The following is a 24,819-nucleotide window of genomic DNA, read 5'->3' as shown; positions in this document are numbered from 1 at the left end:
GCTGTTTCCATACAGTACATGCTACGAACATGCTGCATGTCCGGTGTCCAAACATGGCAAATGTCCTCGCAGTGTTCGGCCGCGGAAAACCGTGAGAAAATGTATCATAATTCGTACAATGTCCTTCCAATGTTCGCGCTCCGACCGACGCGTCTTGCCCCCGGTGATAGCTGACGCTTGGCCCACGCGTCAATCGCGCCCCTTTCACCCCCTCTCCCACCGTCCAGCCCAGCATGCCTCCCAGGAAGAAAGCCGCGATGACAGACGCGTCCGACGCCGCGAAACCCGCGTCGGCGCGCGCGACGCGCTCTAGCACGCGCACGAAGGCTCCTTCGTCTAAGGCCTCGACGTCTGCTGCGGCGGCGCCCGCCCCGGCCCCGGCCCCTGCGTCTAAAGGGAAGGCGAAGGCGAGTGCGAGTGCGAAGCGCGGGAGGGCTGCGTCGGACGAGGAGGAGGACGAGGAGCCCGAGGCGAAGAAAGCGAAGACGAGCGGCGCTGACGATGGCAAGGGCGGCGGCGGCGCGTCGCAGAAGTCGGATCCGCCTGCGAAGATGGTGCGTCTCGTGTTCACGGCGCGTGGATGCGGGGTGTGGCTGACGCTGGCGTGTTTCTGGAGGTGACGGTGCTGAAGCGCGGGGCTGCGCCGGTCGACCCGTGCTCGGGCTGGGTGGGTGAGTTGCTCTGTTGTGTGTTCTCGGGGGTGCGACGTGCGCTCATCCGCGACGTGTGGCTTTTAGATACGCACCAAGTCTTGGCGACCCCGGAGGGTGTCTGGGACGCGACACCGAACCAGACGGACATCGGGAAGAACGCAAACAAGTGAGGCTCCCCTGACCTCACGCTGTGGCCTCTGTGGGGCTGACCCGCTCACGTCGGTCCTGCGCAGATTCTACGTCCTGCAGGTCCTGCACCCCGTCGGCAACGAAGCAAACTGCACGCTGTTCACGCGCTGGGGCCGCGTCGGCGAGAACGGGCAGCAGCAGAAGAAGGTACGGACCCACCACAGCTCGCCCGTCCGTCGACTCGAGCTGAGCGCATACGCATTGTCCGTCGCAGCCTGGGATGTCCGCATCGGCTGCCGTGAGCGCGTTCAAGGCGCAGTTCAAGGCGAAGGCCGCGGTGAACTGGGAACAGAGGCATGGGATGGTCGCGAAAAAGGGTGGGTGCCGCCTTCAGTTGGACTAGGAGTCGCTCAACCGGACGCTCATCCGGACGTGGACCACAGGAAAGTATCAGTGGATAGGTCGGTTCTTCGCGTGTTGTTGGTTAGCCTCTGCGCAGGGCGTGCTCAGCGTGCCTTTAGAACGTATTTTCGAGGACGAAGGACAGGAAGATAGGGTGGAAGGTAGCTCGAAAAAGGACGAGGAGCCGGAGAAGATCCCCGACTCCACTCTCCCGCAAGAGATTCAGGTGACGCCGGAAAGGATGCTCCGTCGTGGACATGCCATTGACATCTCTACCCTAGGCACTATGCAGACTGATGTTCTCCGCGAAGTAAGCGTTCATCGTATGGAAAAAGGTGCTTGCTGGTGCCCAGCATCTAAAGGCTCATCGATGCTACGCTGTCTTCGATGAACTACGACGCGAACAAGCTGCCCCTTGGTGCGCCCTCCGCGAGTAGATCCAGACTTATTGTCTGACCGTTCTGTCCAGGAAAACTGGCCAAGTCGACCATTCTCAATGGGTTTGCCGCTCTGAAGGTTCGTGGTGCCACGTTATGGCCAGAAGCTCGCGATCACAATGTTGATGGTGCTGTTCCAGACCCTCTCAGAGGTCATCTCGCAGCCGGATAGTGACACGGCGAAGCAATATGGTGGCTTCCGCTCTGCAGTCCAAGAACTGACTGGCCGCTACTACTCGTGAGCATGGCGTTCACTCTGCGCTCAGCGTAGCTGACAGCCTGGCTAGCATGATCCCGCATGTATTTGGGCGCAACCGTCCGATTACCATCGACTCATTGCCTCTGTTGAAGAAGGTAAGTGATATTCTGTCTGCTTATTAGGTCTTAACTGAGGACGTGCGCGTCCAGGAACTGGAACTCGTCGATGCGCTAGGAGACATGGTACATGATTCCGCATCCCTCACAACATCGGGGCCCACTCACTCTCGCACAGGAAGTAGCCTCGAAGCTTATTTCGTCCACGGTCCCCAAAGACGCGAGCGGCAAGCCCCTCAACCCACTGGACCACAACTTCCTGTCCCTCAATCTCTCCAAGATGGACCCGGTCTCGCGGAGCAGCAAGGAGTTCAGTGCGCTCGAGGCGTACACTCGCGATACGCGCGGCGCGACACACCGCCATTCCCAGGTGCACGTTCAGAATGTGTTCCGCGTTGAGAGGTAGGCCCTCAGTTCGATGTGATGCCTTGACTCCATGAGATGCTGACGATCGTGCTAGACAGGATGAGACGGAGGCGTGGATGAAGGCTGGGAACGATAAGGTTGCGGACGGAGAGCGTCTCCTGCTCTGGCATGGTTCCCGTTCGACTAATTTTGCAGGTATGCTGCCTCTCCTCGCAGTGATGTACTCGATTATGAAACTCCATTCCCCTCAGGTATTCTCAGCCAAGGTCTGCGGATTGCTCCTCCGGAAGGTGAGGCAGTGCACGTTCGATCATCTCGCTTGCTGACGATTGCACACCTGCAGCTCCCGTCACTGGTGTGTTACCAAGTAACATGGGCATACTGAGGGCGTACTGACGCTATCCAAGGTTACATGTTTGGCAAGGGAGTTTACTTCGCCGACGTGAGCACTTCACGGATTGAATCGAACGCATGATCTGATTGGGTTTTCTAGATGATGTCAAAGGTAAGTCGAAGAGCCGTCTAAGGGGATCCATGCCACTGAGCGTCGCCTAGTCCGCCAATTATTGCCATGCATAGTATGTTCCTCGATGGCTACGTCACCGAAACCCGACCCGACTCTCTTCCCCTAGCCTGAGTGATAACACGGGTATCCTCCTCCTGTGCGAAGTTGCAGCGAAGCCTTTCTACGAACAGTTTGATGCCAATCACAACGTCGACCAGGACTGCAAGAAGGCTGGTGCGAGGTGCGTTGGCGTTGTCTGTTCAGTTCCTCCAGCGCAGCAGACTGATCACACTTCCAGGTGCACTAAAGGTTGCGGGCGTACTCCTCCCGGGGAGTGGCAAGACGCAGGCGCCACTTTAGAGAACGATGCACTCAAAGGCTGCGCTATGCCGAAGGGACCTGGTAAAGACGTCCAGAACATCCAGGGCTATCTGCAGTACAACGAGGTAGACTGTACCTCTCTTTCGACGAACATTGATTAACATTGATTGTTTAGTATATCGTGTACGATACGTCGCAGGTTCGCTTGCGCTACCTCCTAATGGTCAAGATGAATTAGTAGCATGCTCCTCTCATTCGCCAGCGGACATTGACAGTGCGAGATCTAACACGCGGTACAATACATTGTTTATCTAAATTGTGCCCAACGGGATGTCATGTTGCTCTTTCTCGCTGTCTCGCTATCGTACGCTCTACCGACGAAATACATCTGTGCCTCGTCGATGTCATTGTACCTACAGTACGATACAACAAATAGAATGTACATTCATATGACTCAATCCACTCTCCTCCGCTTAGCGTCGTGTTCCCCGTCTACCGACCGTGAGCGACGTCTCCGATCCTGTCTGGGCTCGTCCCTCTCTCGCCATCCCTCTCTCCGCACAGGAGACCGTGATCTCGAGTATGGCTGCCGTCTGCGGTCCCTGTCCCTGTCTCGGCCGTCATACCGATCCCTATCCCTGTCGTCCCGCCGGTCATACCGATCTCGCCCACCATACATGTCCCTGTCTCGCTCATGCCCTCCTTGCTGCTCTCTGCTCTTCTCGCGACTTCTCCGCCTATCCCGTCCATCTCCATCGGCATTCCGATCACGTTCCCTCCATGAGCCCTTCTCCTTCTCCCCGTCCCGATCGCCTCTCGCGCCCCACTGCCGTCCGGCCGTACCACCACCCATGCTCGCGTTAGCACCGGTACCAATCTTGTTCGGCGGTAGATTATTGTTCTGCGGACAGTCCTTCTTGAGGTGTGGCCCGCCGCAGAGGAAGCAGCCGGCGCCCGACCCGGGACCGACGGGCTGGCCGGCCGTCCCACAGAATGACGTCAGGCCTGGACGCGTCCACCTGTGACGCTGGCGATTCCTAATGGAGTCGGTCGAGTCACAAGAAACAAGCGCAGGAGAGAGACAGGGTAAAAGACTGCTCTTTGGGGTTCCAAAATACGCTACCGTACAGTTCGAACGAGTCCTCCTTATATACTACAGGAGGGGACTTCTGGGGTCCTTCGGGTATAAGCGAACCGTACGGTAAGGAACGAGTGAGGCTTGGTAAACGAAAAAGGAAAGTGGTGATGTGACGCGAAGCGGATCGTTACAGACGCCCTCCGGCCATCGTAGCACGATGGTCTATGGCCACAGACTCCTTCCTCTGAAAGATTCACGGTCCTGTCACGCTCTGGTCTCAGCGCTTGACGGTCCCATCTTCCCACGGCCACCATATCGGGACACCGGTCCCACCGGCTCTCGATAGTCGCCGACCGCCACGCCGTGGCCCCCAGTAACTCTCGCTCGAACCTGCATCCCTCCGTTGAACCATTCCGCGTCGTGGAGAGGATGTATTTACGTTGATGTAGAGTACTATTACATGCAGTAGAAGTACGACATTTACGAGAATGTGATTAATCTGTGAATTAGAAGCTGTGCAATAAATGTACTATGATCAGGGCCCAGTCCGGCGTCGACGACGACATTGCGCTATAAGGGCGTGGTACACCCATCTGACGAGCCCGACACTTGCTGCATGGCCTCCCAATTAGAACGAATCCCCGCGTCCTCGGCCAGAATTTTGCGCCATGTTCTCGCGACGACAAGCTTCTTGCTGCTGATGATCCACTTGCCGCTCTTCCTGTAGCGAAACGCGCCATGCGCGTCGGCGCGGTCCAAGTCCCCGCCGAAATATTGCATCGCTGCGTTGTAGTCGACCTCGTCTGTGCATCCTCGGCCCTCCTGCAGCTTGTCGAGGATCTGCTGGTATGATAGTTTCTCTCCCTTCTCGTCACTATACATGTTCCAGAAGGTCTCCTCCGACGGAAAACGTTCGCGTTCTGCCACCAAGAACTGTGAAGCGAGTCGAGTGAGCGTGTTATAGTAATGGCAATAGCTGTACGCACCTTCCAGTTCCCCCATTCGACTTTGATTGCCTTCCACGCGTCCGTCTCCACTAATCCGTTGCGCTTCTTGTAGATCTTGTCCCAATGTTTGATTGGAATCCCGCGCCCGTTGATCCTTAGCCACTGCGACATGTGCCAGTCTCGGAAGAGAGCCGAGATGTCGTCCGAAAAGTGGATTGCAGGCGGGTCAGGGAGGTGAGCTCTGTCAAATTGAATGTCGTGACCATCGAGACTGATGCGGATGTGCTGGGTCGATGTTGTACTCTGTGGCATGAGTGTGAGTTGCTCGAGCGTAGTCGAATTGGGGCCGCCGGGCTCGGGTACAGATACTGTAGTTGGCGACTCGGATGTGCATGCGGCGTTCGCGACGGTCTGCACGGAGCGAGGTATGTTTCGGCTGGCAGTACCACTGGCAGCCGGCACATGCCTGGAGCCTTGCATGGGCCCGTCGGCATGTGGACTGTGAGACTGGTTTATAGGCGCAGAACTGACTTGGAAAGTATTGAACAGTGAGCGGAAGGTCCTCATGTCGTCCAGAATTTGATCCTGCTTATGTCCGACTTGACCCAACTCACGCTGGATCTGGCGGAGATGGACGCCCTAGTAGTGGTAGTACAGGTGGTGAGTATTACTTCCGAGCCATGTTCGATGGTGGCAAATGATGCAACTACCACTTACAGTATAGCTCGACTGATGGACTACGACATCAGAAGTGTCTGCAGTACGTTCATCTGCTCGACCATCACTGCTCTGTCTACTGATGGTGGTCTGCAGTGCCGCATGCTCTCGTTCACGGTTGCTGGCAAGTACTGCTGCAGACTGGCAAGAACTGGAATGTCAGTTTTCACGTCAGTCATGAACAGCGCTGACAACGTTACCCAGGAGTTATTATTGGCAATGGTGCTCTCTGCGATCTGACCCGGTACGCGTTTATCCCCACCGCATTTACTCTGATACTCGACTACTGCCTCCCTAGGACCGAATTGGGTAAGGATGCGCTTCGCGGAATGGCTTGTAGAGCGTGATTCCGAGATGTCGCCGCGCTTCCGTTTGACAGCGGGTTTGAACAGACTACCATGAATTGTTGGATATTGTTCAGATGTCAGGTGAGTGAAGGTATACATACCTGACCCATTGCTCACGGTCATTTGCGAAACATCGCAGGCGTTCGATCAGGACACTTTTATTCCCACTCTTCGGGAGTCCATACTCCGCGAGTTCTTTGCTGAGTTCTTTCTTCGTTGTCGACTTCGTACTAACCCTTTGTAGTCTGTACATAATCGTCAAGCTGTTCTGGTGAGCACTCACATGGTGAAGGTCGTTAGTTCAATCTCCTCGTTTTCGTGTAGTGTTTGACCCGCACGTGGTAGCAGGAGATCCTCGCTCTGAGTATCTAGGCCTGGGTCTCGGTGTGATTGCACCGAGACTGACTGATTAGTTGTGGACATAAGATAGACCCCCAGAAATATAAAGAATTGAGTGGTGTCGTCGTCGAGTCTGTGATGTGTATAGTGTGTGATCGGTAGACAGAGATGTGAAGAATTCGGTTGTGAGGAAAATACGGATATTCACACCAGGGGTGTTGCATCCGAGCCCTCCGTTTCATGGTGTCGCTGCCCTGACCTTCACACAATGTCCTCCGAGTCTCATCCACTGATCCCAAATGGTGCATTGCAATGCTTGCTAGGCAGCGAGAGTATCGGAGCAGAAGATGTAGAGCAAGACCATGAGGAGGAAGTCGAGTCGCTGCTCGCCAGCCTTCAAGACCTTGGTGTTCATTGCAGACAAGAACCTGGGACTACTGCTAACTCGGCGACAGATGACGTTGACGAAGATGATAACTCTGTCAAGAAACAGAAGCTAGACTTGAACATGGCGAAGAAGCATTTGAAAAAAGCGTCGGAGCAGGTCGTTGTTGCGAACACCTTGCAGGAATATCAGCGGTACGTCACAGTCCGAGTCCGAGTTGGGACTTGTAGTATAACCTGCATACCGTTCTGAGTGTTATCGACCACAGCTATTGGGAGCAATTCGTGGTGTTCTGCGCTGAGATGGGCTTTGTGGGTGAAGCCGACGAACTTGAAACTTGCGATCACGGTATTCCGGAGGATGTCCCGACGTGGATGGCAGTGTGGATCATGAACAAGTGCGGCTTCTTGACTTCTCCTCTATACTTGTGCTCAGATTCATGTCGTGGCAGAGCGGACGAGCTGGATATCTATACAGGCAAGCCAAAGGGCCTGACCGTGTCGCGCGTCAAGTACGCAACCGCTCAAAAAATGCGTGCAGCAATCAGCCACAAGTTCGGTCGCGACTTCGGTTTCGGTGACCAGCCATGGACTCAAAACCCTGCAACTGGAAAGTTCACGGGGAACCCTTCGCTGTCAGTTACAGTATCGCAGTACATGATTAGCTTACAGCGGCGCAAGGTGAGTATTACTGTTGGGAAGTAGGCAGCAGGCATCTCTGATAAAGACCAGGCGTAGCCCTCATCCTGATACATTAAATACTTGTCCTTACAGTCCAGCTCTGATACATGAATGTTGTAACTAGCAGACGGCCTGTGAATGTATAAGCAATGTATGCAGCGATGTATGAGACGTGTGAAGCAATGTATGAATCATACATCGTGCCAGAGACGTCTGATATATCAGTGCATATGGTGTTGTATCAGTCATACATCGCACTGCAAACACTTACCTCAGAGCCCGTGGTGTTTGATACATCAATGCCCGCCGGGTATGCTATTCTGGGTTAGTAACATTCATGTAAACTAGCTTTGGATGGCGGCGCCGTTTTCGTGCCCGGCCGGGACTGCGCGTGAGCTTGCGGGGACCCGGTCCCCCATGCGCCAGATCTGGTAGTAGTGGTCAGCGCTGTTGCTTCCATATCGGGTAGGCTTCGGGTAGGCTTTGGGCAGCTCGATTTGGCACTGTGGGCGTCCGACTCGGTCTCCGTACTTTACAGTGATACTATTCGACTGCCACACTGTCCGTATCCTTGACGAAACCCTTTGAAAGACGAGCCTATACCAGTATGTGGCTCATTGTACATACCTAACATGTTGTACTCAGGCCTCAAGCTCTTGCCTTATTGGTTCGGGATGCGGTGCTAGGCGCTTATTACTACCTTGCATGACCGTGGGACAACGCAGTTCTCGTCCCTCTAAGTCACATCACAACGGCGCACCTTGTAGTCGCCTTCCTCTTGTATCGCCTTCCTTGTTCAACTCCAAGCGAATCCCTCTTGTTCAACTCCCGCAAACCATTGTACTACGAAGTCCCAGAAAGGTGAGTCTAATTGATCTGTTTTCAATGCTTTAACTTGTAGACCTTCACTTGCTAGATGCTCGCAACTCGCCGGCGAAGGCGCGGTCGACTTCTGCGTCAGTATGCTTCATAGGAGGAGGCGGAGGCCTGAGGACTTTGTAGAGTTGAGATGGCTATGACCGGTAAGCATCGATACTCTTATGACGCACATGTATGATAGATGGTGCGACGCTAACAGCTGTCGGCGCTCTCGCCTTGTCATTGTAAAGTACCCCTCGTTCGCATTGTCAAGTTCATTATGTTATAGCATTCCTCAGCATCGTTCACTGTGCAGTCCAGTGCCGTGTATTTCAAGATGGTATAGTATATACAACTATCACAAATTGTCCGGGTGCGAGATCTCGGCGGCTCCTCTCAATCAACCCTTTTAAAACGAACACGGATTCACCCCGTCTACTTACGCCTCTTCACTGGGCCTCCCTTCTTCCCTTCTGCAGGCCGCTTCATTCCCGTTGCCACTTCCGTCTCTACGCCCTGGGTGTCGGTACTCGTTTTATCCGGCCTGGCAGGGGACTCGTCCGGACGTACCGGGCGCCGACGCACACGCTTGGGCCTACCCCGGTCGCTATCATCGGCGGTAGCATGCTCGTCTGGCATCGTTGTCGAAGCCTTAGCTGTCGGCGTCTTCGCGTGCGGGCTGTCTCCGGCCGTCTGGCCACTGTTTCCACCAGACGATTGTCCTGTTGCTGGGCCGGGTGGGTTGAGTGGAGGAGCTGAAATGGTGGGCGGCAGGGACGATGTGGACAGGGACGGACGCGCCGTGGAGGTCGAAGTAGTAGGTGCTACCGTGGGCACGGCGGGCGGGGGATCTACGTGCTGCGACAGGTAAGTGTCGTCAGCGCCCCGCATACTCGAAACGGGCGATGAGGACTGACGATCGGCTGATTGGGCAGCCTTCGCCATCGTGTTCGAAGCCTTGGCCGGAGCGACTCCGTTAGACGAGAGTCCAGGTGTCACGATAGGAAGGCGAGTCGGTGTCTGAGATAGCGACGAAGACGAAGGCTGTGGAGTGGGGTAACGTAAAGGCAAGTTTCCCTGCGCTGCGCTGCCAGGGTTGGCTGCCCTCATGCTCTGACCATGTGCCGGTGCATATGATGCAGGGGCCGGCGGCTCAAAGCGCGGTGGAACGGGGTCCCAGGTGGGAAATTGACTGTCCATCGAGGATAAGCTGAAGTTAGACGAGGACGCGGACGAGGACGGGAAGGTCGCCGAGGAGGAGGGAAAGTTGCAGAGGAGGACGGGAATTGTGCAGAGGAGGATGGGAGGTTCATCATGGACGACGAGGCCGTGAACCATGATGGGATGTCTGGCGCGGAAGACGGGGTGTTCGCTGAGGAGAACGGCATGGCCACGGAGGCCATCGCGCTCGAGTTGGCGCGGACGACGTCGTTGCTCTGCATCAGTCCACCTGGTTGCACGGGCCAGAAGGCTGTCGGCGCAGGTGCAGGGACGGGGAATTGCGGGACACCAGATGTGGATCCAGGTTGGGCAGCCGAAAAGTCTGCAGGAGGGAAGTCGAGGAGCGAGAAGTCGATCGAAGAATAATCGATGTCGTCCTCGTTTTGGTACGGCAACTCCAACTCCTCAGAGAACCCAGGCACGGATGTCAACTCGCTAGACACGTGCGAGCCGACTACAGGTTCGTCCATTACAAGTCTGTCATGCCAAGTCTGATTCACCGCTGTCGTATTAGGCGCGGAGAGCGACAAATGCTGGCCAGCAGAAGGTAGTACTAGCGCCTCAGCGGGCGGATGAGGAACAACGTCATGATCTGCCGGACGAGTATTCATCTCGGACGAGGTGCGGGCGGCATGGGCCTCGCCTTCAGAGGCATCAACCGCAGCGGGGTCTGTAACCGGCGACCGCTCCATGAGGTCGGTGAGCACCGGCTCAGTGTTGGGTTGTGCTTGAGGAGTCGCGCTCGGTTCCCGGACCGAAGACACTGGCGTGGACGCCGCTGGACTTCCTGGGGTGGGAATGGTGAGAGGCGGGCTCGCGCTCTTCGATTGTTTACGAGAGCGGATGTCAGCTGGTAGCGCGTGAGTATTGAATGTGATCTTCCCATTGTGCTCTGAAACTCACATATCTCTTCTTTGACATACTCAAGAAAAGGTCGGACGAACTGAGGCACGAAGTTGCTCATTCTGCCAATGTTGTGTTCGACGTCGTCGCCTTCCTGATGGAATCTGCAATCACAGTGAGATTTGTGGATCGCACAGCACAAGAGCAGTACTCACGCAATGCTCTCGATCTGACCTTCAGAACCAGGCACCTCCCCAGCCGCAAGAACCAAGAAGTACCAGCCGGTTCTGCGATATATCTCGAGGAACAATTGTCGGAGAATCGCAGGTAGGTCGTCAAGCACTCTGTATATAATCTCTGTCAGTTCAATGCGTGCGGTGACAAGCTTCGATGTACGTACGCTTGGCACATCACAGCGTCAATGACGTTCTCCGGCGACTCCTTATCAGCTCCTTCCTCGCCCTCACTGCCGTCGTCTGTCGAATTCCCGGCCATCGTCTGACGTGCAAGCATCTGCGCTCGAACTTCCGCCTTGATGGTCTCGTTCTCCTTGTCAAACGCCTTCACTGTGACATCCTTGATGATCTGGAGCCTCTCAGTTCTCGCAACGATGTGTCCGGCTACCTTCTTCTTGGCTATCTCCTTCTCCACCAGTGGTTTGACCCGCTCGTCATAGTACATACGGGAATAAACCTCAGTGTCTTTCAAGCTGCGTCGTGATTTCGACTTGAAGAAAAGGTCCGTGTTCACTCGCGTCGACTTGGCTTTACGATTTTGCTGACTGGCCAGGTTATTGAACCAGTTATAAATTTGCTTTCACGTAAGTATAGGTCAGCAGACCCTCGGTCGTCATCCAATAGGTATACGTACCTTTTGACGGGACTGAATGGCCTTTTGTAATTGCTGATTCTGATCTTCTGACAGCTCACCGTCGACACCCGGAAGGACCCTAGCCTTCTCCGGGAATGCGGAGAACCACTCACGGTACACCGTGGGCCAGAACCGTTGAAGATTTTGCGCGAGCTGATGTGACCGGAACGCATCTACCTTCGACTGCAAGAAGCCGGCCTCCTCAGCGGTAGTCCAGCGTGGCGGAGCCATGAAGTGCTGGGTGTGTCGACGTGTTGCGGCTCAGTCCGTAGCTGCAAAGCCTGCTACATCAGCGAGGCAGTATGTTATAAGGCGGCGCCAAAAGCCAGCCTCTACCCCTCGACATGGATGGTATAGTCCGACATTTTCTCTAACAAAATTGTTGCGCATTGCCCAATAAACTGATCGTGACGTCGTACGCAGTCCATCGGCTTCCGGAGCTACTCCGTCAAATTGGTGCGGGTGCAGTTACTCAACCAATCGCTCAACGCGTCGCATCAGAAACAGTTCCAGAGAACTTGCGACTCACTCTGGGCTCTTGACCCTGAATATCCTGTCGCACTCCGAACAGACCGCCATTAGCCGAGGCATGAGAGTCGATCCAGGTAAGGTAGTCGTTATTGCCGCAATGCTCGCTGATAACCTTCTGTCATCGGCTGTGGTGCGAAGCACATGGTCGCGTACATTCTATAAATGAGCCGACGTTAGAGGAGCAATATTGCAACACCCCGTCTCAGCTATTGCACACCACGTCAGCGTCACCATGGCACACAAGGGGAAAGGGGTTGACAAGCCGGCTTCAGACGGCGAGCAGCGGTTCACCTTGAACCAGCTCCAGCAACTCCTGGAGGCGATGCATCTCGTCTCTGAGCAGGAAGGTATGCTGTGCTCACAGTCGTCACGGACGCTCGTTCAGGGATGCTGAAGCCGTTTGCAGCGGAACGCCAGATGTGGCAAGATGTAGAAGATGACAGTCATCCAAGTACGTGTGGCCGCAACCAAGTTCAAGGTACGCGTGGTACTTAGGCTGACGGCTGACAGTGGTGTCAGGACCATTTCCCTCGTCCGAGTCGTCTACGTCCTCTGCTGCCGGTAGTAGCTCCCAGGCCGGAGGCGGTGCTCCGGCCGCTGCATCCCCGGCCTCCGTTCCTCTCGCGCGACCTGCTTTCCCTGGCAGTTCGTCTGCGTGTCGTCGCGGCGCTGGTCGCGGAACACTGCCGACTGCTGTTGGCAACAACGAGCACACCGGCGGACACTGTGGCAATTTCCACCGCCCCATCGAGGAGACTGAGCCTCGCGGCAACGTTGGAACAGTCAGGTGGTACTGCATCACGCGCGGTCAGGCCGTTGGAATCTTCCGTGACTGGTAAGCACGACCGCACCTCAGTGATTTGTGACGCGCTGACACTATCCCATCTAGGATGCTGGTGGCTCCTTTGGTCATTGGAGTTCCTAACGCAGTTTTCCAGCGCTACCCTACCTTCGGCGCTGCGCTCGCGGCGTTTATGAGGGCCGCTGAAAACGGCAACGTTGCCGTTATTATGTAGGGCAGACATGGGGTGTTGGCTTGATCCATTGCTACGATAGATCCCCTGTTCCCTGTGCCGCCTTCGGCCGCGTATCGTGTCCTTGTTACTCCACATCTTGTACGTACTATCTTGGCTGCTGTAGAACCCCAACTCCGAGCGTTGTCATCCATCTTGAACCAATATTTGTGCTTGTCTATCCTTACAACTCACCCAGAAATGGGTCGACGAGCGAAGCATCTCAACCTCGCAGACAAGCGCAAAGCCAAGCGCTATCAGCAAGCGAAGTACAGTGCTACAGATCAGTAAGGGCCTCAACAGTGCGATGGAAATACACCTCTAAGTCGTTGTGTTGTGTTGCAGCGGGAAGGCTCAGCGGGCGGCACAGAGCCGTGTTCAGTATGCATCGCGCTACGGGCACTTCGCCACACCTTTCCCCAAAACGATCGAAGGGATATTGCCGGTCATTCTCGCTCATGCTAGGAAGCCGTTTCACATCCTCGTGAGCTCGCCCGACTCTTCGGAACTGGGTCTCTATACATGGCCCTACAAGCTCGTCATCCCCACCCAGTATTCGACGAAATTCTCGGAATACGATGAGCTGTTCACAGACGTAGATCACGTTCTGAACGAACTCACGCGAGTTTTGAACGCGCAACAATACTGGCTGTTGGCGGAGGGCGGGCGCGAGAGGTATGCACAATTGAAGGCAGCCGGAGGCGAGGCTCTGGCAGAGAGGCTACAACAGGAGCTCAGTGTACGGCTGCAGAGCTGGGAGGATGCGGTACAGAAGGAGATGTCGACTGAGACTGCTGTTGCACAAGTGGTCGGTACAGAATGGGCCGCGCGAATTATCTGTTGTCTTGCGTTGGAGTTACAGCTTCTGGAGTCGAGTATCATCATGTACGACGAGAGTTTCAACAGTGAATCCTTACCGTGGCAGAGGTTGTACCATAGCCCTGTAAGCTAGTTACATGTAGTCGAAATGTACGATCAACTTGAGTCTTGAATAACTCGCTCGCCACGGCGCCCTAAGTACTCATAGTCCCTGAGGTCACGGTTGGCTACTGTCATTGCATGACGAGTATAATTGCACACAGCCGAACTATAAGCATTTAGAATGAGGCTTTGCAAAAACATGAGTGTCGAGGTGTCAATTGCAAGTCGTTGAATCATGTCGTAGTTGTACAATCGTCTATGCCAGTGCTGACTCGGAGTGTCATGCAACTACTAGTTGAATCGAGATGAATATTCCACCCCTTTTGTCGGCATGCAAGCCTGTGATCGCCTCCAAAACACGATTATGTGTGATTCTAGGACCTCCTGCTACTGTAGGATCCTGCACGTACTGTTTTAACACGAAAACATACCTTGGTAGGCATACCGCTGACCGCTATCTGGGCTCTCATTGGCTCGTCGATCATATGTGCTCTGAGGCGCTCAATGCCAAATAAGGGAGATCATTCACCTTCCGCTTTGCGCCGTCGCCTTTCCGTTCTCTGTCAGTGTCGGCTGATACCGACCATCCCCAAACCAGTCAATATGCAATACACCCGTAACGATGCCAAGATCTATCCCATCGTGAGTCGAGTCCGTTCCTCAGGCTAGCATCTGCACGCTCGCGCCTTGCCGGCATCTCAACGCCGTACTACACTGTACAGTGTCTCAGTGAACGTTGCACTCGCCGTCTAGACCGCTATGACTCCTCTGGCCGTGATCAAGTTGAGTTAGTTCCTTCCAAATTAGTGGTCGCTTGTAGCTGACGGCTTTACACCTGCTGGTTGGACGGAGCTTCGTGGGTCCGTAACTGACTCGGGACTCTTGTCAACCTCGAAGGGCCGAAACATGATTGGCACGCTACAGTAATGTGCACCCTGTTCGTCTGTTCGTCAAATCATCCATCTATTGGTGCGCCCTTTTTTCGTTGCTCTAGTGTGTGAATCGCTGAAACTTCCCACTGCAGCTCAGGCATGCATCGCTAACATTGGTCAATCACTGCCGGCGTCAGCAATTCCCGGTTGATGCATCCCCTGTTCCAACCCGGGGGATGTGATTATGGCATTAATCATACCCTTTCAGCCTCGGCAGGTGCAGGATCGGTTTCAAGGTATGTTCCTGGAATCTCGTATATTCTGCCGATAGGGACGGAACAGGAGCCTAGCGCATTGCCTCCGAGTCGGACAGTGATCAAGAACAAGACATCGAGACATATTTGTAAAATCCGATTATCATATTCCATGTACGTTCACCCTGGTCATGACACATCGACTTTTACCCTTTTCACTCTAATTTCTGGTAGTGGCTGACAATACTATCGCGATTGTGAGAATGGCTGTACGTTCCCGAGGTGAACCTTCGTGGCTCCGTTGGTATCTCGGAGTTATCCTCACAACTCACTATAGCATCGTCTGGCTACTATGGCCGCACCTGCACGTAAACGTCGGCGTCGCGCCGCAGATGTACAGTTCTACAGACTCGAGGCCACTGAGCCCGAGCCAGTTCACCGCCATGTCTCCGTCGCCTCTTCAGCCGCCTCTGTCTCGGTGAGGGCCACCGCAGTAACTGCTGCAAACCCAACGCCCCGGAACGCGCCCGAAGCCGTCGACAGTAGTTCCGCACCAGGAGACCCAACCGAGAGTCCTTCAGATGAGCCACTGGACTTCAATGACGGCGAGGCTTTCGAGACTCTACCGGCAGAGTTCTTCCACGATATCGCTGACATGATGGAGTTCGTGGACAAGCAGCGCAAGCGCACAGCCAGCGTGAGTACTCTTATCTGGTCGGTATTGCATGCTGACATAGCCATAGGACAATCCTCTTGAGGACTGGCGGCGACACGACATCGACGAGTGGCTCTCGGAACTCCTGCGTCTTGAAGGTCGATGCGGCTTCACCGACGGATCTTGTGCCAGTTGCTGGAATGCTCCAGGAGACTACCGCTGTGAGGACTGCGAAGACCTACATTTATACTGCAGGACGTGCACCCTCAAGCGACATCAACGGAACCCTTTCCATCGTCTGAGGGTGAGTTGCAATTGTTTGCCTCCTGAAGAGCGAGCCGTGCTAATCCTCGTTCGTTATCAATCAGGTTTGGTCCGGAACTCGTTTCACCAGGACAACGCTCAAGGAAGCAGGGCTCCGTATACAACTCGGGCACCCGGTCGGCGAACAGTGCAACAATCCGGTCAAGTCATTTGCGGGCGACTTCGTCATACTAGACTTGTCTGGTGTGAATGAGGTCGCGGTCGATTACTGTGGCTGTGAAACTGCGCAAGCCAAATCAATTCAGTTGCTTCGCGCGCGGCTCCTTCCAGCCACGGGCATCGATCCAAAAACAGCAGCGACGTTTCGCCTCATGGAGTATTACCACCTTCTGCATAGCCAGTCAAAGGTCTCCGGCTTCGAGTTCTACAATACGCTTGCTCGTCGAACTGACAACACAGGGACACATGATGTGAAGGTGCCGTGCATAGCCGCCTTTATACATGTCGCCACACTCACGAAATTCTCAACAGTCTAGATACCCGAGCTTCATGCGAATGTCGCGCGTATGGATGCACTTGAAGCTACTGAAGCGATTCGGCCGTGGTCACGACCCACTAGGAGCAAAGGGGACAGCTCCTGGTTCGTGCGCGGTGCTCTGTCCCGCATGCCCGCAACCTGGCAAGAACCTGCCGGATGACTGGGAGACTGCGCCTTCACAACGAAGGTTTTTTCTCTCACGAGCTGCCCGATAGTATCAATTGCTAATCTCTCGTCATCAGTTGGCTGTACCGGTTGTTTCTCGGGATAGACGCCAACTTCCGCTTGAAGCGGAAGAAGGTCTCGTCTGATGCTGCGGACCCGGGCTTCAACAACGGTATCGCATACTTCGTGGAAGAGAAGGCTTACAAGGAGCACCTGGAGAAGCACGGAAAGCTGGACATAGAAGACTCGAATACATGCAACAACCACGACGCGGTCAAGCTCGCTAATATGCGTGGAAGTCACGGTACGGCCGCAAGCGGTGTGGCTACGGTCGAGTGCACGCGCCATGACATCAGGAAAACCCTCCCCCCGGAATTCGTGGTAATGATCTAAAATGTTCAAGAATAAGCGGAACACCGCCGAACACTCAATAATATCTTGTCATTACGGATCCAAAGATCGCACCACTCGTATTCGCGAGTATTACTACGAAACTTGTACTCGTTTCTCGCACAACCAGTAACTTTCATATATTCGTCCCACTGGGTACATGATGACTTCGAAATTACGGACTACGTTACAAGGTCGGAACCATATCATCCACCGCACCACGCCCTCGGGAGGTCGTACATGCTGAGCTTGGCGGCGGGAAAAAAATCCTCGTGCAGTCATACAATTTATGCACACAATATGCACATGACAGCCGGGCGGGTAATGGCGGGCGAGTGAGCGAGAGGGTAACAAAGTGAGCGAACAACGAAGAGGGCAAGCAATCAAACAAGTGAATGGACAGACAAATAGGTAAGTGAATGAGCCGATCTTGCCGGTAATGTCAACGGTGCTCGTCATGACAGACAGTGTCGAACGAGATTATCTTCAGCACAAGATGTGCACTTCTGGAGGACATGAAAGGAAGCCGTGGACGCGTCCGCGGCGGTGATCTGCACGGACTTCACGGTAGTGGAGGTGCGGTCGAGCTCAGGGAGGCCGTAGAACTGCGCGGTGATCGGCATCCTATCAACACTCTTGGCCACGCTCGTCGCTGGTTGGCGGGCGGGCTGCGTGAGAAGGGGGTGGTGTGAGGAAATGACGACTTACGGGTCTTCGTACATGGTGCCCTCAGCTTGCCCTGAAAGAGGCTGAGCATGGCACCGACAAGCGTCTGTCGGTGCTCGTTGATGGCGCCACCTGGCGCGACGTCGACGGACCAGTTGATGATGATGTAGTGGTTAGGTGGGGTCGACTCGGACATAAGGGGGTGCTGCGTGGCACGGCTGCTGTGGGGTCTTGACGGAGCGCGCGATGAACGAAAGATTCAAAGAATGAGTCGACTGTCGCTGGCCAGTACTCCTCGGCGGACAGTCAAGAGCTGTCAAGAGACGGTAAACCTCAGATGGCACAAGGGCGGGTATGTCTGCCCTGAACGAGATCTGGATCAAATCACATGCTCACATCGCCACGTCGGCGACGTCGCATGACTCCCTCCACACAGTCACTCATCTCCCTTTCCCTGCCGTTACGCTCGAGGTAAACGACTCATCAACATCAACAATGCAAACGAGCACGAACATGATGGATATCGGCGACCTCTCGAGCGTGCTGAACACGGAGAAGCTCTGCGGGTACAACATCCATAGTGTCCGTACTGCGTTGCCCGGCTGCGTATGCATCCACGAGGTGCGTGCCTCTCTGTGGGGTCCAAAACTCAAGCCACACGGGCCCTGCGCAGGCTCTAAGAGATTCCAAATCAACCTCGACTCGGATGACACCGAAGACGCAATGACACCGAAGACACCGAAGTCCTCAGTCACGTCGTCGCCGCGATCCAGTTCATTGAGGCTGAGCACAGTGAGAAGGGAAGGGCCGGTGAGTAGCTATCGCCCGCTCACTGTTCCCCTCTTGCTACCTCACGCGTTTAAGCGTCTGCCTACTCACTCGCACACTCACTGGCCCGCTCTCATCCGCCCACTCGCTGGCCCACTCTCGTCTGCCCAGACTCGCCTTCTCACTACCCCGCTTGCCCATCCGCTCTTGTTCGCCTGCACGCTTATCCTCCTGCCAGCTCGCTCATCTGCCGACCTGTCGTTCTTGTGCGTGCGTCCGCTGGCAACTTCAAGTTCTCGCCCACCTGCCCTCTCTCGCCTGCCTGCGTGCTCGCCTGAGTACCTGCCCGCCAGTGCCTCCTTTTGCCTGCACCGCCTCTCGCCTGCGCCGTCTCTCGCCCGCACTGTCTCTTGCCTGCGCCCAATCTTGCCCGCGCTCTCTCTCGCCTGCGCTCTCTCTCGCCTGCGCCGTCTCTCGCCCACGCTCTCTCTCGCCTGCGCCGTCTCTCGCCCGCGCTCTCTCAGAGTCTCTCTTGCCCGCGCTCTCTCTCACCCGCGCTGAATCTTGCCCAAGCTCCCTTTCGCCCGCGCTCTCTCTCGCCTGCGCTGTCTCTTGCCCGCGCCCAATCTTGCCCGTGCTCTCTCTCGCCCACGCACTTGTCCACCCACCCGCTCGCGCTTCTGCTACGGCCATCCACTAGCTCGCATACCCGCGCTTTCTCTCGCCTATACAAGCAGTGTTGGCTGGAGCCATGTACATGATGGATAGGTATTGATCTCGAGTGGCTCACAAGTAATATACATTAGACGTAGTTTGCCAGTGCTCGGAGTAGTAGTACTAGTACCGGCTGTATTGTCCTCGACGACAGTACATTATAATGCATCCCCATTTTTTCTCATACCTATGTGTTCAGTGCTGAATGTGCTGCGAACAATAAGAGAATAAATGAATCATCTGTATAATATTGTGGAACTCTGGCCCGAACATGGCTGCATTCCTCGTAATATCGTGTTATTCATGTTTGACTTCTCGACCATAGCGAATATACTGCTACTACAGCGAACACACGAATGGCTACAATTACTTGTCTTTCGCGGTAATAATACAACATTCTTTGTTATTGCCAAAAGAGGGTTTTCCTGATGGACATGAAGCGGCCATGCTCTGTTGGCGATCTACAGAAAGGCGAAAGGTACGTTGTTGCGATGTCAAGGCGGGGTGACATTGCTGAAGTCGAGCAGATATGTCAACATGGATTACCTTTTCGCCAGTAGCATTCGACAGAGCCTCCCTTCAGCAGCGAACGACTCCACGCTCACACGAAGCGGCAACGTCCGTCTCGTTGTCTCGTACGACATCGCATGTCAGTGGAGTGTTAACCTGTGGGGCAGGATGCTTCATTACGACCCCAGTGGGACTTCGACAAGCGCACCATAACGTTTTGATACCTAAGTTCCACTTACCAGCGCACCAAGACAGCTGTCAAACCGGTTTCTCCTTCAACTACACCAAAGGCGTAGGACGTACCGATGGTGAAGCCGTCGAACGTGGCTGGGCCGCAGTCAATGGGTTTTCGGGCAGCACGAAGGAGATGGGTCCAGGGTCTCGCCGTGACGTCCTCGACGACGCTTTCGGTGACTACAACTGGCGAAAGGTCACGCACCTCGGTATGTCTACCCTGCTCATAAGTTCATCATGTCTGATTGTTCGATAGCCAAGACACTCCTCGGCCGCGTGAAGAATGCCGTGGAAGAGTGCAGCAAACACGCTGTCATCTTCGACGAACTCACCGCCGTCACGGATCCAACACGGGTGGCCGAATGGAAGCAGCAAGTCGAAGCCTGGGAAGAGGGTGCAGATCTCAACCCCTTCGTAGTGACACGTCATCGTGAGTGCCGTCTCTCTCTTTTTTCGGTCACATTGACTGAAATCATAACCAATTGCATGCAGCAGTCACACTTGCAGCAGTCCGGCGTGAGCTAGCTGAAGAGGAATCCACGGGTATAGCCGACGGAAGCCTCGTGCTTCTACATGAGAAGATAACACCAAGCATCCTCATCACGGCAGGACTCGAGATGGAGGAGGCTCAGTACGTCGTCCCATGTTGTCTACTAATACAGGCTCATCTTACACTGGGCTCATATGTGGTTTAGACGACGTCTACAATCCGATGCCGCAGGATTGACCGCCCACTCCCCGGATGATCAGCGCGCGAGCATCATCCGTCGACGCAATAATCTCCAAGTTCGTATTGATGCCTGGCGAGAAACACAAGACGTCTACATGCCGGGTGTAGCTGCAGTACGAAGTCGAGCTGCGGAGGCTTCAGCTGCTCCGGTTCTTGCCGAGAACATTCGACTCTACCTCCCATCTGCTGTTCTGGGTGATAGTCGCGTGATGCTTCCCTCGAGTTTGCTCGAGATCGAAAGACGCCTGCGTTTCGCGCAGGCCAATGACTCGCTAGAGCAACTGCGGCGCCATCTTCGTGCCCGCACAAAGCTATTCAACATCAAAGATCGAGACGTTAGGGGCCAACGCTACAATACAAGATCCCGCGCATACATCGACTCCGTCCAAGCGAAGATCGACGCCGACGCCGAACGCTATCGCGCAGCTCACGCGGCTCTCCTCATCATAGACCCCGGAGACGTCGCAAAGTGGCAGAAGGTCCTTAAGCCTCTGCTCCGAACCGATGTTCGTGCGATGCATCAAGGGCTTGACGATGAGACCGAGGGACGCAAGACTCTCTCGTGGATTTGGCGGACAAGCGGGGCCTCAGGGAGTGTGGATGATGAGGATGACCAGGAAGGTAAGATTTCCTCGCATTTGATATTGAAGCGGAGTATGATATCGACCCTTACAGCCGTACGAATTGAGTGGTGCAAGGCTCGCGCGAGGGCCATGCGCTGGGACGAGGAATGCCAACTTCTCAGCGAAGAGATGCGGCGTGTCCTCGCCTTTTTTAAATGGCACATTCAATGGTGGCTGCATCATGCCGGAAGACAGGTCTGGGAAGCACCTGTAGGGAATACGACGGAGCATGCTGAAGGTCGTCGGGCCTATGCACGTCGGCAGGCGGATGTCCGGCAGGCGCTGCATGACTACTGCGTCGGTGCTTGGTGTTCTGTTCCTGAGTACCTTCTCCTTAGAACTACAGTAGAATCGTGATGAGTAATGACCGTCTGCCCGGCGTGGTGGCCCTCCGTACACATGTGTATGACTTATACTAGAGCTTACGACTTATAGGCAATCGACAATTTGCATGCATTAGTCACAGCCTTCATTTATAAGACAACGGAGTGTTCATACATAAGACAACAGAGCGTTCATACATCAGACGACAGAGCACTCATATATCAGACAGCAGGGCACTCGTATATAAAACGACAGAGCCTTCATACATGAGACGACAGATCCTGCGTACGTACGTCGATAGGGCTGTGATACATAAGCCATCTGAGCCTTGATGTATCAAGCCAGAGGCGAGTCTCTTTGTACATCAGCAAGTGGGTTGATACATGACATTGAGCGGCAACGAGTGAATTGAATGCGACATCATACGATAGTTACAGGGTTCTCTGTCATGCTCCGAAATGTCCCGCTTTCACTACAGTATTGATAACCTTGCCCGACGCGCGCAGTCGTAGGTGGGAGGTCGATGAGGCGCGGACGTGAGATACAGGTCGACAGCGGATGATGTGCTAGACAGATATCAATTCTAACATAAATAACATTGCACGACGAGAGAGAGTACGAAACTCACAAATTTGATCAGTACTCACGACGCTTGATCCGAAGTCGCGAGGCGGACAAGCAGAGGGCACTAAAGAGCGCGTAGGCAATACACGCAACACCTATGAGCACACCAGTAACCATGCTGTACTGCACGGGACAGTACTGATGAGCCGAGGCATCATTGTAAGCCTAATAATGAAACTAATCAGACCCGAGGGCGAGTGAGCGTGGCAAACACCGCTTACCGAGACCCTACTAACTCACTGCGGGAACTTGTTCTCTGCGAGTGCAAAGACCCAGAAATGAGGAGAGGGCGGTAGACAGGGTCGAGAGCAACGTACATCAATGGGCAACAGTACACGGGGCCAGTAAGTGACTGTCACAACGTCGTAGAGGACTTTTGAGAGGAGGAGAAAGCACCAGAAGAGCACTGAAGTCCAGGGAACGAGAGATCAAGCTAGTATCGGGGGCGAAAAAAGGGAGCTGTGTACTGTGATGGTGGAGGAGGAGGACGAAGAAGTAAGGTTTGCACAACCGCCGCATTGGGGCAAAGCAAGCGCCGGCGCTGCGTGAGTGGTCATACCGTCCCTATATGGCTACCACGCAGCTGCGCGAAGCGCCTAGTACCGTCCCTGCCGCCTAGGCGCTTCGCTCCACTACGCCCACTCGGCGAGAGCCGTACTTGGTGCACTGTGCCTACTGTGCACCCTGGACGGTGGTCTCGCATAGATGAGCGAGCTCGATCATCTGTGGAAGGCGCCAACCAGGCAGGAGCGTCGCTGACGCTGCGCGCCGCCCGCCGCCCGAAAAGGCTGCATCGCATCGCGCTCTCGTCCGAGCGCCCGCCGCCCGAGTGCCGCCAACGCCGCCCGAAAAGGTTGCATCGCACTCCCGTCCGAGCGCCCGCCCGGGTCCGTGAGGTCTCACCGGTCTACAGGCCGGGTGCTGTTTAAGGGAGACCGTAAGAGGCAGCTTACATAAGGGGATCCCGCCCATGTATCAGGGCACAAAGGGTATACAGCTTGATGTATCAGAGTGTAGCGGATTCATGTATGAGGCTACCGTATTCGGGCAGCCAGTGAACCACAGTGTTCATGTATCAGATGTGTACTACAAGGACAATACTTTATGTATCAGTCTGCCAGCTACAGGTGTAAAGACAAGGTCCGCGCTGGAGAGGAAGTGACAAGTGCACGCGCAATGACACACGATACCATGCGCCAGCTCTGGGAATTCAATCGTAACTTCCCAAAGACTAGCAGAGTGGAGCCGACAACCCGAAAGCGCAAAGCTGAGCATCCCGAAGATTGGGCGGGCTATCGTGTGCGTCAGATGTTACAGCTCCTGTACACAATCTCGATGCTCTGTCTGCTCCGATTCAACGAAGCTTTGAGGATCATGTGGTCAGATCTCGAGATGCTCAAGGACGACAATGGTGCACGCTATGTGAAGCTCAGTCTACCCTTCCGAAAGACAGCACAGTATGGAGGTGAGTCATGGCTTCTACGGGCAGTGCCGCCGCCGATGCCAATAGTAAGCCTGAGGCAAGCTAATACAATCATCTTATTGAAGGGATCACTCCATTTTACCTCTATCGCGACACTGAGCGGCCACATATGTGTGTCGTTACCGCGGTTGCCAAATGGTGGAATATATGTCAAGAGATGCAGATCGACACGTCGGGTTACGTGTTCTGTAAACGGGTTGGACGAGACGGGGTCAGCACGAGAGGCGCAGATGCTATGGTATGTTGTCAGTGAACTCGTATTCGATGTTGTTGCTCAGCTTAGTTAACGTTGCTGCAGTCCAGCGACAACTTTGTAGAATGCCTCCGCAACAACCTGCTCGACATCGTAATCGACCCGCGTCCTTATGGGACTCATTCGTTCCGTCGAGGTGGATGCCAGTACCTTGCAATGACCATGCGGTGGCCGATTCGTCAAATCTGCACTTGGGGAGGTTGGGCTGAAAATTTCGACAACTCGGGCACGATTTTCAAGTACTTGGTGTCCTGGGTAGATGCTCCGCTACTCGAAAGAAAGGACTACTTCAACCCAATGCGGGCTCAAAGTGATCCATGTAGTCAGTGTGGACGAACATGTTCATGTGCGTAGAATAGATAGATATAATTTACGACCAATAAACATACAATGTTACGAAAGTACTGTCAAGCATCCTCGTCACTCGAGATCTCAATCACACTTTGATACCGGGTACCAGACGCGCGAACCATCACCACGGCTTCCCCCTCGCTGAGAGTTAAGTCAATGATTTCGTCGTGGACACCATTAATAGTCCCGTGAAGTTGTTGTTCTGCTGCCAGTGGAGCTGCTTGTGAGAGACTCGTCTCACCCCTGGACGAAGCTTTCACATCAACTCCCCCACACACCATCAACTGAGAGTGTCGTTGGAGTGCACTGCCCATATACGGTGAGTCCGTGATTTGAAGTAGCGCCGAAGGGAATTACTGACGTTTTTGAAGACGGCACGGCTTCCGAGCAGTGCTGGTATACCGAGTCTTGCATACTCACCAACAGCGGGTCGCCGAGCAAGCCTAAATAGCATGAGACTGTGAGCCAAGAGCTGCACGACAGGCCTGAGTGCTAACCGTGTAATGCTATGTCACGCGGCGCG

The 24,819-nt window shown here is 54.6% G+C and overlaps 10 protein-coding genes across 10 annotated transcripts; 7 read left to right on the top strand and 3 right to left on the bottom strand.

Annotated features, from left to right (window-relative positions):
• Positions 1-404: 404 nt before the first annotated feature.
• Positions 405-3,474, top strand: B0H18DRAFT_176217 (PARP-domain-containing protein). Its single transcript, XM_048036983.1, has 23 exons — positions 405-554; positions 617-671; positions 738-819; positions 887-989; positions 1,057-1,159; positions 1,226-1,243; positions 1,304-1,410; positions 1,466-1,494; positions 1,547-1,602; positions 1,654-1,700; positions 1,762-1,859; positions 1,909-1,975; positions 2,030-2,062; positions 2,115-2,338; positions 2,397-2,497; positions 2,554-2,592; positions 2,646-2,657; positions 2,710-2,744; positions 2,796-2,807; positions 2,858-2,880; positions 2,935-3,048; positions 3,106-3,253; positions 3,304-3,474. The coding sequence occupies exons 1-23, from the start codon at positions 552-554 to the stop codon at positions 3,364-3,366; spliced, it is 1,572 nt and encodes a 523-aa protein (XP_047885997.1). The 5' UTR covers positions 405-551; the 3' UTR covers positions 3,367-3,474.
• B0H18DRAFT_176206 (uncharacterized protein) lies at positions 3,372-4,237 on the top strand. Its single transcript, XM_048036982.1, has one exon. The coding sequence runs from the start codon at positions 3,464-3,466 to the stop codon at positions 4,151-4,153; it is 690 nt and encodes a 229-aa protein (XP_047885996.1). The 5' UTR covers positions 3,372-3,463; the 3' UTR covers positions 4,154-4,237.
• Positions 4,238-4,776: 539 nt separating this feature from the next.
• Positions 4,777-5,465, bottom strand: B0H18DRAFT_888284 (uncharacterized protein; the record flags this gene model as incomplete). Its single annotated transcript, XM_048041220.1, has 2 exons — positions 4,777-5,139; positions 5,193-5,465. 2 exons carry the CDS (start codon positions 5,463-5,465, stop codon positions 4,777-4,779), a joined length of 636 nt encoding a protein of 211 aa, XP_047885995.1.
• Positions 5,466-6,824: 1,359 nt separating this feature from the next.
• On the top strand, positions 6,825-7,690 carry B0H18DRAFT_1126275 (uncharacterized protein; the record flags this gene model as incomplete). The annotated part of the gene is made up of 4 exons (XM_048035143.1): positions 6,825-7,135; positions 7,210-7,338; positions 7,393-7,621; positions 7,679-7,690. The coding sequence occupies 4 exons, from the start codon at positions 6,825-6,827 to the stop codon at positions 7,688-7,690; spliced, it is 681 nt and encodes a 226-aa protein (XP_047885994.1).
• Positions 7,691-9,131: 1,441 nt separating this feature from the next.
• Positions 9,132-11,644, bottom strand: B0H18DRAFT_960372 (uncharacterized protein; the record flags this gene model as incomplete). The annotated part of the gene is made up of 7 exons (XM_048042952.1): positions 9,132-9,337; positions 9,397-9,671; positions 9,815-10,550; positions 10,604-10,707; positions 10,759-10,887; positions 10,944-11,356; positions 11,414-11,644. 7 exons carry the CDS (start codon positions 11,642-11,644, stop codon positions 9,132-9,134), a joined length of 2,094 nt encoding a protein of 697 aa, XP_047885993.1.
• A 532-nt stretch (positions 11,645-12,176) lies between these two features.
• B0H18DRAFT_1126273 (uncharacterized protein) lies at positions 12,177-12,960 on the top strand (the record flags this gene model as incomplete). The annotated part of the gene is made up of 4 exons (XM_048035142.1): positions 12,177-12,291; positions 12,351-12,395; positions 12,455-12,779; positions 12,834-12,960. 4 exons carry the CDS (start codon positions 12,177-12,179, stop codon positions 12,958-12,960), a joined length of 612 nt encoding a protein of 203 aa, XP_047885992.1.
• A 2,829-nt stretch (positions 12,961-15,789) lies between these two features.
• B0H18DRAFT_888290 (uncharacterized protein) lies at positions 15,790-16,459 on the top strand (the record flags this gene model as incomplete). The annotated part of the gene is made up of 2 exons (XM_048041221.1): positions 15,790-15,963; positions 16,028-16,459. Coding segments are annotated over 2 exons (606 nt in total), but the record flags the coding sequence as incomplete, so codon positions are not given.
• A 1,012-nt stretch (positions 16,460-17,471) lies between these two features.
• On the bottom strand, positions 17,472-17,878 carry B0H18DRAFT_1126271 (uncharacterized protein; the record flags this gene model as incomplete). Its single annotated transcript, XM_048035141.1, has 2 exons — positions 17,472-17,668; positions 17,725-17,878. The coding sequence occupies 2 exons, from the start codon at positions 17,876-17,878 to the stop codon at positions 17,472-17,474; spliced, it is 351 nt and encodes a 116-aa protein (XP_047885990.1).
• A 1,714-nt stretch (positions 17,879-19,592) lies between these two features.
• Positions 19,593-21,618, top strand: B0H18DRAFT_960370 (uncharacterized protein; the record flags this gene model as incomplete). Its single annotated transcript, XM_048042951.1, has 7 exons — positions 19,593-19,642; positions 19,725-19,813; positions 19,917-20,117; positions 20,165-20,338; positions 20,401-20,539; positions 20,604-21,259; positions 21,314-21,618. The coding sequence occupies 7 exons, from the start codon at positions 19,593-19,595 to the stop codon at positions 21,616-21,618; spliced, it is 1,614 nt and encodes a 537-aa protein (XP_047885989.1).
• Positions 21,619-23,313: 1,695 nt separating this feature from the next.
• B0H18DRAFT_1088073 (uncharacterized protein) lies at positions 23,314-24,299 on the top strand (the record flags this gene model as incomplete). The annotated part of the gene is made up of 3 exons (XM_048032223.1): positions 23,314-23,674; positions 23,758-23,930; positions 23,991-24,299. 3 exons carry the CDS (start codon positions 23,314-23,316, stop codon positions 24,297-24,299), a joined length of 843 nt encoding a protein of 280 aa, XP_047885988.1.
• Between the last annotated feature and the right edge of the window lie 520 nt (positions 24,300-24,819).

This window comes from Fomitopsis serialis, assembly GCF_022376445.1.
Source record: "Fomitopsis serialis strain Sig1Antser10 chromosome Unknown B0H18scaffold_190, whole genome shotgun sequence".
Taxonomy (NCBI): Eukaryota; Fungi; Basidiomycota; class Agaricomycetes; order Polyporales; family Fomitopsidaceae; genus Fomitopsis; species Fomitopsis serialis.
Note: the sequence above shows the minus strand (reverse complement) of the source record. Positions and strands in the feature narration are given on the sequence as shown.

Coding starts and splice junctions, on each gene's coding strand:
- B0H18DRAFT_176217 (XM_048036983.1), top strand. Junction 1,860..1,908: donor CTGACTGGCCGCTACTACTC/GTGAGCATGGCG, acceptor CAGCCTGGCTAG/CATGATCCCGCATGTATTTG. Junction 3,254..3,303: donor GCTATCTGCAGTACAACGAG/GTAGACTGTACC, acceptor TTGATTGTTTAG/TATATCGTGTACGATACGTC.
- B0H18DRAFT_176206 (XM_048036982.1), top strand. CDS start 3,464: ATGTTGCTCTTTCTCGCTGTCTCGCTATCGTACGCTCTACCGACGAAA.